This window comes from Nyctereutes procyonoides, unplaced genomic scaffold (assembly GCF_905146905.1).
Source record: "Nyctereutes procyonoides isolate TBG_1078 unplaced genomic scaffold, NYPRO_anot_genome, whole genome shotgun sequence".
NCBI classification, from domain to species: domain Eukaryota; kingdom Metazoa; phylum Chordata; class Mammalia; order Carnivora; family Canidae; genus Nyctereutes; species Nyctereutes procyonoides.
The window spans coordinates 10,189,590-10,202,173 of NW_026575135.1; the positions used below are offsets into that span (position 1 = coordinate 10,189,590).

Genomic DNA, 12,584 nt, shown 5'->3' on the forward strand with positions numbered 1-12,584 from the left:
AGTTATGTAAGTGATCCTGTGGTAAGCTGGAGGGCGGTGATGACTCTCCTGTAAGATAGAAATCTTGGGCTTTGTGACAGGTAGTTTCCTCATGAGGCCTTTTGTCATTACCTGTATTTAAAAACTATTTTAGGATATTGCCCCAAGTCTAACCTGTGAAAAGCACGAGTGCTATTGTATTGCCTTATAAAAAGTGTAATTCTTTGAATTGCATGCTAAATTGTGTCTGCTTAACTGTCAGTTGATGGAAGTCAGTGTAATACATGACTTATGTAACCGGTCAGCACTAATCTAGGTCAGGCAGCCATGTAATGGGTATAGGATATTTATATACATTGTGACTTCACACCCTCTGTTGCTGAAACTTACAGAAAGGCAGATGTCCTATGTGTTACATAGGTAAGAAAATGCTTGCATTCAATATTATAACCACTGTTCAGTTATCTGCACTGATGTAATCTAGAGAAAGTTGGTCATGCAATCAAAGGCCTGGTGTGATAGGAGTGAAGATTGTTTTAGAGGTGTGTTTCCGATTTACTCTGAGTTTTGTGTTTGTTCAAAGCCCTGAGCTAATCTGTATGCTCTTTGTTGCAGAGGCGGGCATCCTTACTTGACAGGTTTGGCAGTGGCTGGTGGGGCCTACTACTTGGGCCTGGAAGGAGCAATCATTGGACCCATACTTCTCTGCATACTTGTGGTCGCTTCCAACATCTATAGTGCCATGCTAATGAGTCCTACAAATTCAGTGCCCACGCCAAACCAGACCCCATGGCCTGCTCAGACTCAGCGGTAAGTTAGAGCAGAAGGATCATGAACTGGGTATGAAACTGAATTATTCCATGTCTGTAGTCTTTTTTACCTGAGTATCCTGTCAGGATACAGGTATTTCAGTGCACATGGTCTGCTAAAGATTATAGAAAACTCTAAGTAATAGAAACCATTTGTTTGTAGATGTTTGAGTTTCAGATACCAGGAAAATTTTAAAACTAAATTGAGACAGAATTGTGCATATCATAGAAGACCAAAAATAAATAAACCATATAAAAAACCTCTTGGGGACATGATGTACCAGATTAAAGGGGAGTCAGGACAGTCAGATGCAGTGTAGGAGTCAGTGGGAGGTCCTGAATTAGTGGTGAGGAGAATCGATAAAGAACATTTATGGAACAGTTGGAGAAATCTGAATATGGGATATATATTAAATAGTTCTTTTTTATGTGTTAAATTTCCTAGTGTTAAAAATTTAAAAAGTGTTAAATTTCCTAGGCATGATACTGATACCTTTGTTGTGTAGCAGAATATCCTTTAGGGATAAGATGTCAAGATGTCTGCAACTTATTTTCAAATAGTTCAGCCAAAACTAATAGAGGGGAAAAGTGACTATAGCAACATACTAACAATTGTGAATCTAGATGAGTGACATTTGGTTGTTAAATGTACTTAGTCTTTCAGTTTTTCTGTAGGTTTCCACTTTTTCAAAATAAAAAGTTGGGGGAAAGATTTTGGTATGGAGTTAGAACTTGTTATTTTGCAAGTACAGTCAGACAATCCATAATTGCTGTCATCTGCTGTCACCAGCAGTTCATAAAATAAGTTTATGTAATATGAATTATAACTAAAAAAATTTCCCTGACTGTGTCAAAATTTTACAAAGCTTTTTATTGAGGTTTATCTTACATAGGCTGAGATGCACATCTTAAATATACAACTAGATGGATTTTTTCATATACACATACCCATGTAAGCATCACCTATATTAAGATAGAGTATATCCATTGCTCTAGAAGGCTTCCCCATACAGTTTCTCAGTCAGACCCCTTCTCTGCTAATGATCTGACCACTGTCACTTAGATTGGCTGTGCCTATTTTTGAACCTAAAAGAAATCCTGTAGTAAGTACTCCTGAATCAGGCCTCTTCTGCTCATGTGTGTCTGTGGCTTCCAATCACTTTGGTGCATGTACCAGTCATCCTTTTTTCATGCTGCCTAGAATTCCAGTACATGAATATACCAGTTTATTCATCGCAGTGTGATGGAGATTTGTGGACTTGCCAGTGTCTTCTGCGTAGACATGAGTATTTAGTTTGAGTATATACCAAGAAGTGGGGTGGCTGGGTAGACATCGGTTTTAACTTCAGTGGATACTACTTGTTAAACAGTTTTTCTTTGTGGTTATGCCACTAATCACACGGTAACAACAGAAAGGTAAGATGGACCTTTAACAATTAAAAAGTAAGAAATCGGGGATCCCTGGGTGGCTCAGCGGTTCGACGCCTGCCTTTGGCCCAGGGTGTGATCCTGGAGTCCCGGGATCGAGTCCCACGTAGGGCTCCCGGCATGGAGCCTGCTTCTCCCTCTGCCTGTGTCTGCCGCTCTCTCTCTCTCTTATCATGAATAAATAAAATCTTTTAAAAAAAAACAATTAAAAAGTAAGAAATCTTAACTTTTCAGAGACTCTACTACCTTGTCCTTATTTTTCTCCATTGGAAAATAATTTTTCCTGCATTGGGTCTTCTAGCGTAATGAATTATTAACGAGTTGATACTGAAAATGTATTTACTGAAACAATTTTATGTTTTTCTTAAAAATTCTTTAGAAACATTCTGCTTGGGATCCCTGGGTGGCGCAGCGGTTTAGCGCCTGCCTTTGGCCCAGGGCGCGATCCTGGAGACCCGGGATCGAATCCCACGTCGGGCTCCCGGTGCATGGAGCCTGCTTCTCCCTCTGCCTGTGTCTCTGCCTCTCTCTCTCTCTCACTGTGTGCCTATCATAAATAAATTAAAAAAAAAAAAGATTAAAAAAAAAAAAAAAGAAACATTCTGCTTATTTTGTGTAAAGTTTTGTATTTTCTGAAGAAAGGTGTTCTTTAACTCAGAATAGGTCAGATATAGTTCCAGAGTTAGACCCAGTTGATTAGAGGGCCATTTTAGCTAATGCAAGGCACTTACTGGATGGCAGGGAAAAGTCCGTTTCCTTAAAAAGAATAAAAAGAGGGGTACTTGGGTAGTTTTAACAAAAGCTTCACCATTTTGAAGGTGGTGACACTATGATATCTGTTTCTGCCTTTCTGTGGGTACCTAAGAAACCAGTGAACAGTAACTTGAAAGAATAGAGAGCCCATGATAACTGGATACCCTACTCCTTGGGTATCCATACAAGAAACCAAAAGAAAATTGATCAATATTTTGCTGTTATTTTAGAAAAAAGCTTTTAATGATTCCAAGTTAGAAAAGTAGGAATTGGTTTTTAAGGTGAGACAAAAACTGAATTCTTCCAAAGGCAAGTGACTCTTTCCCCCCCCCTTCTCCCTTCTGAAGGTAGAATGTGGGACGCCTGGGTGGCTCAGTATCTGCCTTTGGCTCACTTCGTGACCCCTGGGTCCTGGGATGGAGTCCCACATAAGGCTCCCTGACTCCTGCAGGGAGCCTGCTTCTCCTTCTGCCTGTGTCTCTGCCTCTCTTTCTGTGTCTCTCATGAATAAATAAAACTTTATTAAAAAAAAAAGAAGGTAGAATGTTATTAATTAGGTGGTATGGGTGTTAAAAATATAATGTGAAGGGGGATCCCTGGGTGGCTCAGCAGTTTGGCGCCTACCTTTAGCCCAGGGCGCGATCCTGGAGTCCCGGGATCGAGTCCTGCGTCGGGCTCCCTGCATGGAGCCTGCTTCTGTCTCTGCCTCTCTCTCTCCCTCTATGTCTATCATGAATAAATAAATAAAATCTTAAAAATATATATATATATAATGTGAAGGCTTTTATAGTCTTCATCTTTTTTTTTTCCTTAGAGGTTATGTTGTTGAAAGAGTCAAAAATTTCTGCAAAGCTTGTGAGAACTTGTGTGAGATCCTTTGCCTTTCCTCTGTCTTTCCTTTTCCCCTCTGAGAAGGACCACTTTTTATAAGGTTTTTTTTTTTGAGAGAGAGAGAGAGAGAAAGAGAGAGGGAGAGAGGGAGAACGAGCAGGGCAGGGGCAGAGGGAGATGGAGAAGCAGACTCCCTGCTGGGTTTGGAACCTGACACGGGGTGGATCCCAGGACCCTGAGATCATGACCTGAGCCAAAGTCAGATGCTTAACTGACTGATCCACCCACGTGCCCCTGAGAGGAACCACTTTTTGATTCTCATTTGATTTTTTATCTCCATTTCTTGAAATGGCGTGTTTATTTATTGTTTTGTTTTTTTTTTTTCATGAATAGGCATGATCTATTAGAAATCACCTTTTACTACCCAACCCCCACTATTAAACTGTGATATTGGTCTGATCAGTATTTGGCACTTAAATTATTATGACTACATAAATTACATTCCTATTTGAGCCTTCTTGTATATTCTGTATGTCTTTACTTCATACCACTTTTTGGTTTCCTTTGAGTTACACCATTTTTTTGTTGGCTTTGTTTTCTGAGTACTTATAGTTAGCCTCAAGCTGTGTGCCAGGTGTTTACATCTCCTCTTGCTCAGTATGCTCAGTTGTATCAGCTATACCACAAGTTTTACCTTCCTGATGAAGTCTCTAGAGTCTTCTGCTCCAGTGGATGCTGGCTGCCCTTTTTCCTGCTGTTCAGCTATCAACTGTGATTCCCTCAGCTCTCCCCTGTGTTGGAATTCTTACTTCCCTTACGATTCCCCATTTCATTTTCTTTTTTGATTTATTATTCCCTTTTTGTTGGAGCGCAGACTCCTATAGATTTTTGGGAAAGAATGTGTGGGGAGTGAATTTTGGGAGGATGGTCCTGTCTGGAGAGGTTTTTCCTAAAGTCATACATAGTAGCTTATCTGGGTAGAGAATTTTATGTTGTAAATGTTTACCTTTAGACTTTATTTCTTCATTGTCTTCTGGCCTCCACGGTGGTTGAAAGTCTGAAGCTGTTCTAATTCCTGAGTCTTTGTAATTCCTGAGTCTTTTAGGGTTTGAAACCCTACATGATGTTCTGTTTTACTTCTTTTGTTGTTGTTCTGATTGATATTTGGTAATACCTTTAAAACTGGAAACTTCCGTTCTGCAGATCTAAACTTTTTCTTGAATTATTTCATTTATGATTTCCTTCTCATCCTTTCAGAAACTTATTTTGATGTTAAGTCTCATATGCTGGTCATCTCATTTTCTTATCTCTGCCTTTTTTCCATTACTGATGTTTTGCCTTTGTTTTCTGGATGACTTCTTCAGTTTTATTTTCCAGCCCCTCCATAGAAATTTCCATTTTTATCACATTTTGAAAAATCTGGTTTATTGAGGTATTATTTACATTAATAAAATTACCTTTTTAGCATTCAGGTAGTTACTAGTTTTCTGTGATGCATGACAAATTACCACCTAGTGGCTTTAAAACAACATGCATTTATTCTTTCAAAGTTTCCGGGGGTCAGGAGTCCAGGCACAGTTTAGCTGGATCTTCTGCTTAAGGTCTGACAAGACTGCAGTCAAGGTGTCAGCTGGAGCTGAGGTATCCTCTGTGGCTCGGCTTCCAAGCTTGCCTTTTGTTAGCAGGATTCAATGTCTTGTGGTTGTAGAACTGAGGCTGGCAGGTCCTAGAGGTTGCCTCTCTCTCCATAGGCAGTTTCATAACATGGCTGTTTGCTTTTTCAAGGCCAACAACAGAGAGCATTTTTCTGATTTGTGTTTCTGACTACTCAGACCTCTTTTAAAAAGGCTTGTTTGATTAGGCTTGGCCTACCCAGTGTGCTCTCGTTTTGATTAAAGTCAACTGATTTGATTAAAGTCAATTAGCCTTAATTGCATCTGTAGAATCCCTTCACCTTTGCCATATTAACACAACATAATCACAGTTTCATGAATTTTTGGCTGTTGGTTCCTAGTAAGAGACATTCAGTCAGGAGCTATGGGTGGGTTATTATTACATAATCTAGCAGAGCCATTGTCTTGTGCAATCCTTGATGTTAGCATTTTTTGGTTCCCACTTTGGACTGCTAAGCTCCTCAGAGAAAGATCTTCCTCATCTCCTGCCTAGGGGTTGGTGGCCCAGGTGCTGGCAAAAATTCTGGGAGCCAAGAGAGGGAAAGGGACAGGCATCATTCAAGATGGAAGCATTCATGCAGTCTCCCAGTGTCAGTGTGCACTCGTGCCCTTATCTCTGTCTGTTGTCCCTTACTCCAGAGACTTTTTGTTTTACCTTCTCTCGTGGGGAAAAAAATTCTTAATTTTCTGCCGATGACAGGGGCAGCTGTGTGGCCAGGTGGAGGTGGGTGAAGATTCTGAGCAGTGGAGTTGTACTGCCTTTTTTTTTTTTTTTAAAGATTTTATTTATTTATTCATGAGAGACACAGAGAGAGGCAGAGACACAGGCAGAGGGAGAAGCGGGCCCCATGTAGGGAGTCTGATGTGGGGCTCGATCCCCAGTCCCCAGGATCACAAACGGGGCCAAAGGCAACGCTAAACCCCTGAGCCACCCAGGCTGCCCTCTACTGCCTTTTAAGTAGGCTTTAAAGCAGTCTTTTTGCATTTAGCCCCACCTTCACCCCACTTCCAGGGTTTACTTGATATCACCAATTCCTGAACCTCATGGGGGATTTTACTGAAGAAATCAAATTGTTTCCTGGCTTTTTCTACTATTGGCCTAGGATCAGCTTTTTAGGGTAGGCAGGGTCAGAGTGGTTGCTCTACCAGCCTTCCACCTTCTCATAGTTTATGGCTCTTGCCTCTTATGTTCTCCACTTGCCCCCGGCTCCACCCCCACCTTTCAAGTTTATGCCTTTAAAAAAAAAATACTTTCAGTGGCTTTTTAAAAAAATTTTTATTTATGAGAGACAGAGATATAGGCAGAGGGAAAAGCAGGCTCTCTGTGGGGAACATGATGTAGGATTCGATCCCAGGACCCCGGGATCAAGAACTGAGCCAAAGACATCAGATGCTCAACCATTGAGCCACCCAGGTGTCCTGGTCATCTTAGTCTTTTTTTTTTTTTTTTAATGGGTGGATTCTATTTTTTTTTTTTAAGATTTTATTTATTCTAGAGACAGAGAGAGAGAGAGAGAGAGAGAGGCAGAGACACAGGCAGAGGGAGAAGCAGGCATCATATAGAGAGCCTGACGTGGGACTTGATCCAGGGTCTCCAGGATCACGCCCTGGGCTGCAGGCAGCGCTAAACCGCTGCACCACCAGGGCTGCCCTGGTCATCTTAGTCTTCTGATTCATCTCCCACCCTCTGCTTTTACAATTCTCTAGTCCCTTCTCCACACTGCAGCTGACATGTTCTTTTCAAAATGCAAGCATATCTGATCGTGATACTGTCTCACCAAGAAGTGGCCCCTATTGGTTTTACGAGGAAGATCAAAATCCTTGCAGGACCTTGCATGATCTAATCCTGAAACATATCCTCTTACTAACTCAGCTGCTGTCATAATGGTTTTCTGAGGGCCTCAGACCTACCAGGCTTGCTGCAGTGTGATACTAGAGGGTGGGTGGTTGCATTTCACGAGGCAGACATACCTTCTATGTGCAGATACAGGCACTGGTAGCCAAAAGTACACATTTGTAAGACTGTGTGTACTACCATCTATCTGCATAGGGATGAGCAACTGTCCACCTAAGGAAAACGATTATCACTGTTGATAGTGCTGTTTGCAGTCTTTGTTGGGGTGAATGTCGTGGACACAGCAGAGCATAAAGCTCCCAACTCTTTTGGCTTCGACTGAGTAACCCAAATGTACCACTTCCTCTTGTCTCTTTCAACACTGGGGCTGTCTGGAAGGTGTGGGGAAGGGCTGGGACTCTCCAGCAGTCCTGTATCTCAGAGTACTTTCTTGACTTTTGGATAGGATATTCAGACTTGATTTGATGTCTTATTTCACTTATGGCAAAAATTGAGCTCAGCAAAACCTGCAAGGAGCAAGTAGTAATGTATCCCAGGGACTCCTCCAGGAATGTTGTTCTCTGTATTAAGGTTCTCCTCTATCCTCTGTCACCTCTTGACAGTACCAAGAAGGACAATTCAGCTTGGTCTTTCACGAGGAGTTATCAGGAGCTGATTGCTGTTTTTAGAAGCGTGCTTTTAACCAGACTGTGAATATCTCGCATAATTTAATGCCCAAAGTTGAAAGTGCGTGTTTTGTTATAAAAGAAATTGTCTAGTAATTAAGCTACGGTTTCTCTCTCTCTCTCTCTCACACACACACACACACACACACACAAAAAAAAAAACTTATTTTTTTTTTTTTTTGTCTTTGCAAAATGAGGTATGACGGTTTTCTCCAAAAAGCATCACCACTGCTGCAGACCTTTAGATTAACCTTCAGAATTTCAGCCAGAGTGTACTCCCCGTCATGCCAGTTTGGACTAATGAGGGAGAAGAGAGAGAGCTGAAGGTGGGACGGGAGCTGGGTTCTGCTCTCCCTCCGTTCACTGCTGCTGCTTCTTTGCTTCTGTCTCTTGAAAACTTCCTGAATCCTCTCATTCCTCTGTATTTCCAGTGGTATAACCCAGTGCTGGGGCTATTTGAACAGCCTCTTCACTGGTCCCTTCCTCTGCCCTTTGCCCCTCCAAGCTGTGCTCTGTAGCGCAGCCTCTCTGGTTTTTCTGAAGCAAGTAGAAGTCCGTGTGCTGTTAAAATTCCCACAGTGGTTTCCCGTGCCCTTCAGGATAGGCTGGGAACTTGAAGTGAGTCCACCAGACTTCACACCTGCTTTCTGTCTACATCTGCAGACTCCTCTCTCTCTCTCTCCCTCTCTCTCTGCTGTCTGGCTTGTGTTTTATTTTCTAGCCATATGGAACTTGTTTTGGTTTCCTGAAGTTATTGTCATCTTTGCATACGCTTCCCTCTTTATAAAGAATACCACACCCTTCCCAGGCAAGGCTGGTACTGTGGCCTGTCCACAAAGTACTCTTCTTCTCAGAAGCATTGCCAGAACTCTCTGGGCCAGGGAAGATGTGCCTAGTGTGTGGTCCCCTGTGCCACAGCATCTTCCACTTTGCATCTGTTTACCACTCTTTTACCATTACTAGCATGGTATCCGGCACATAGAAAATGCTCAGCAAACATTTAGTGAATTGATAGATTAGTAAAACCAAGAATGGATCAGATGATAAAGATTTTTGCAATATTACCTTGAGGCTGATAAGAGAGGATGGGACATAGTAAACTGCAGGCTTAGAGCTGAATTCTAAATATGCTGGAAAGGAAGGGATATGCATAATAGTGATGACATGTGCCCTGTCGCAAGATTTGGTACCTGTGTGCTAGGTGAGGGTTTAGGGAATACACATTCAGCTATGCCAAGCCCAGTAAGTTAAATTAGTTAAAGCCTTTTATTTTTAAATGTCCAAAGTTTATTCCGTATCTCTAGGAGGCAAGGAGTCAACAACTCTTGAGTTGTTAAATCGGAAAAAGTTGGGCAGCCCGGGTGGCTCAGCGGTTTGGCTCTGCCTTCAGCCCAGGTCATGATCCTGGGGGCCCAGCATTGAGTCCCGTGTCAGGCTCCCTGCGTGGAGCCTGCTTCTCCCTCTGCCTGTGTCTCTGCCTCTCTCTCTCTCTCTCTCTCTCTTTGGCCTCTCATGAATAAATAAATAAAATCTTTAAAAAAAAGTTTAAACATTTACATAAATGAATTTTTAAAAATCTTACAGAAAACTTTTGAGGAAGAAGATTCAGAATTCAAGGAGCTGGGATTGTAAATGAGAAATCACACGGCACAATTCCCATGGCCATTAAAGGAACTGTGAAATTCTCCGAGCAGTCTGTCCCTCTAACCTCATGTGGTTCCTGTTCTGCATTTCTTGTTCTGAAATGAGAAATTCTGTCACTGTAGTTCTTAGCATAATAATTCCTTAGGGTTTAGAAGAGAATACTATATTTATGACTGAGGTAGGACATATACAATTTCTAGAAATACTGTCAATGCAGTATTATCCCTTTGTTTCTTCCTAATCTAGAGAGTTCAAGTTTTATGAGCCCTCCTGATTAGTTAGTTCAGTGTTTCTCCACGAGGACTGAAATAATTTCTGTATCACTAGGTTAGGAAGTTTGTTTTCTAGGAGATAGACTTTTAAGATCAGTGTTAATTCTGGGGCGCCAGTGTGGCTCAGTTAGTTGAGCATCTGACTCTTGGTTTCAACTCATCTCGGGTCATGATTTTGGGGTCCTGTGATTGAGCCCCATGTGGGGCTTTGTACTCAGCAAGGAGTCTGCTTCAGCATTTTCTTCCTCTCCCTCGCACCACCCCCTGCGCACACAGTCATTCTCTCTAAAATAAATAAATTAAAATCTTAAAAAAAAATTAAAAAGATCAGTGTGTTCTTTCTGTAGGCTTCTACAACCGCCCCCTGTCGCTGTCCCCCTCCCCCTTCCACACACACACTCACATACCCCGCCATCACCACCCTAAACATCTAGAAAAGGTAGACTGTTGAGTTGGAAAACTGTTAGTAACTGTTTTCTCAGCTTGCTTCACTTTGTTTTCTTTTTTTTTTCTGGGTCCTTTTGGAGGCTTTCTTGGCCTGGGGGCAGAATTGAATAGTAGGTATGAATTTCAAGGTGACAGCTAATCTTACTTGTCAACAGAGAGCAGTCACCAGGCCAACCACAGTCTTAATCTCATTTCATGCATCTCTGCCCCGAGGCAGAAGTTTTCATTCATAATTTAGAGAAATTGAATAGAGATCCCAACTTACAAGTATCTTAGAAATGTGAAAAGATTTCAAAGGATGAATTTAAAAACCTGTTGTGTATTGGATAATGCTTTTTAATATCAGCCAGTTTTTGGTTACTGGTTTTAAAGATTTTCCACGGCTTCTCACAGCTCATAGCCAACTTTGTACACAAACGAAGGAACACAAATTTAGGTGAGACTATGAAAAATAGATAAATAAGTAGACAGCTAGGGCAATGGTTTGGGGGCGTGGGGGCATGATTTTTGCTTCCCTCAGGAGATATTTGTCAATGTCTGGAGACTTTCTGATTGTTACAGCTCCAGCAATTGGAGGCAGGGATGCTGCCAAACATCTTATAATGCACAAAAATGTTGATGGCGCTGCTGTTCAGAAACCCTGATTTGATGTACAGATAGATGGTAACACATATAAGTCCTGTGTGTATATACATCTTCCTTTTCTTTTCTTTTTTTTTTTTTTACATCTTCCTTTTCTTTTCTTTTTTTAAATCTTCCTTTGGGAGGATTTCTTTCAGAGTGTAAAAATATTTAAGGAAACAAAATTCACTCCAATTCTCTTGCCTATCAGCATATATTCAACATGGTAGGTTTGGCCATGTTCACATGTACACCCTTTCAAAACAATAGGAAGGGTTATCCAGTCTTCAGAGCTGTTTTTTTGGAAGTAGAGCTGTGCTAATTGGAGGCATGCGTCAGAGGTACAGAGGCAGCCTTGAGATAAAGCAGTGTCCTTGAACGTAATCTCTTCTCTAACATTGTACCTGTGCTCTTTTGATTCTGAAGTACTTCTGACATTGTGCTAAAGGTTTAGTCTTTAATTTGCCTGTGCTTCACCCAGCTAAACCTGCCTAATAGTGTTACATGAAAATTGAGAAGACAAAGGAATAAGGCAAAAAGGGGTAAGAGAGGTGGCATGAGTGTGGAATTGCACCTGAAGGACAGATTATTTGCTTTCTATATTTTTAGATGATTTGTACTCGGTGACAACTTTTTGTCAACTTTTTGTTTCTGTAACTGAGTTGTTTTCTGAAATTTTGGAATACTTTCCTTATATTCTTCTTTAGGCCTAGTTGTAATGAAAAAGTTGAGTAATCGGTTTATAGTAACCAATACGTGATTATAGGTATGCAAATAAAATGGGCTTTTTTTTTTTTAAGATTTTATTTATTTATTCATGAGAGACACACACGCAGAGAAAGGCAGAGACACAGGCAGAGGGAGAAGCAGACTCCATGCAGGGAGCCTGATGTGGGACTAGATCCTGGGTCTCCAGGATCTCGCCCTGGGCTGAAGGTGGTGCTAAACCGCTGAGCCATCTGGGCTGCCCTAAAAATGGGCTTTATATGACTGATAAATTAAGAAGATACAACATAGTATAGTGGTGTGGCTACAAATTAATATAACTTGAAGACTTCAGAATTGTTTTTGAAAAATGCAAACATTTTAAGCTTAACTATTTTTCTGAGTTCCTAGTTTATGATATTGCTCTAAAGGAGCAATGTAACTTCTGTCTGAAAGGGTAATACATGTGTGCTTTGTCTCTTTGCCATTTAAGATAGAGTTGAGCATATATAAACAGGGAAAAAAAGTCCCCAAAACTAAAAAAATCCTACCATCAACAGAACTCAAAATAACAGCGACTTAAATGAGCTAGAAGTTTACTTCCTGGACAAAAGAAGCCAGAGGTAGGCAGTCTAGGGCTCAAATGACTCTTTCTAAGACATTCATGCCCAGTCTCCCTACATCCTGTTCTGCCAGCCTTGGTGTGAGATCTTTTAGTCTAAGATGGGATCTTGAACTCCTCATCAATAAACTCTGAGCTGGCCACCAACGACACAGACCTGACTGAGTGACATCCTCGTAGCTCGGGCATGTAAATGATGTAGCAAAGGCAAGCTAGCTGTTAGGGGAGGCACTTCGGATATGCACAGACCACCTCCATCCAGACCAGATATCACTGAATC

General features: G+C 41.3%; 1 protein-coding gene across 2 annotated transcripts in view; it reads left to right on the plus strand.

Moving 5' to 3' along the window:
* The window catches only part of TMEM245 (transmembrane protein 245), a 102,630-nt gene that overhangs the window by 84,163 nt on the left and 5,883 nt on the right, over window positions 1–12,584 (plus strand). For both annotated transcript variants that reach the window (XM_055302694.1, XM_055302695.1), the window contains one exon: window positions 595–789. In XM_055302694.1, coding sequence (XP_055158669.1) covers window positions 595–789 — 195 coding nt within the window. The remainder of the gene's footprint in view (window positions 1–594; window positions 790–12,584) is intronic.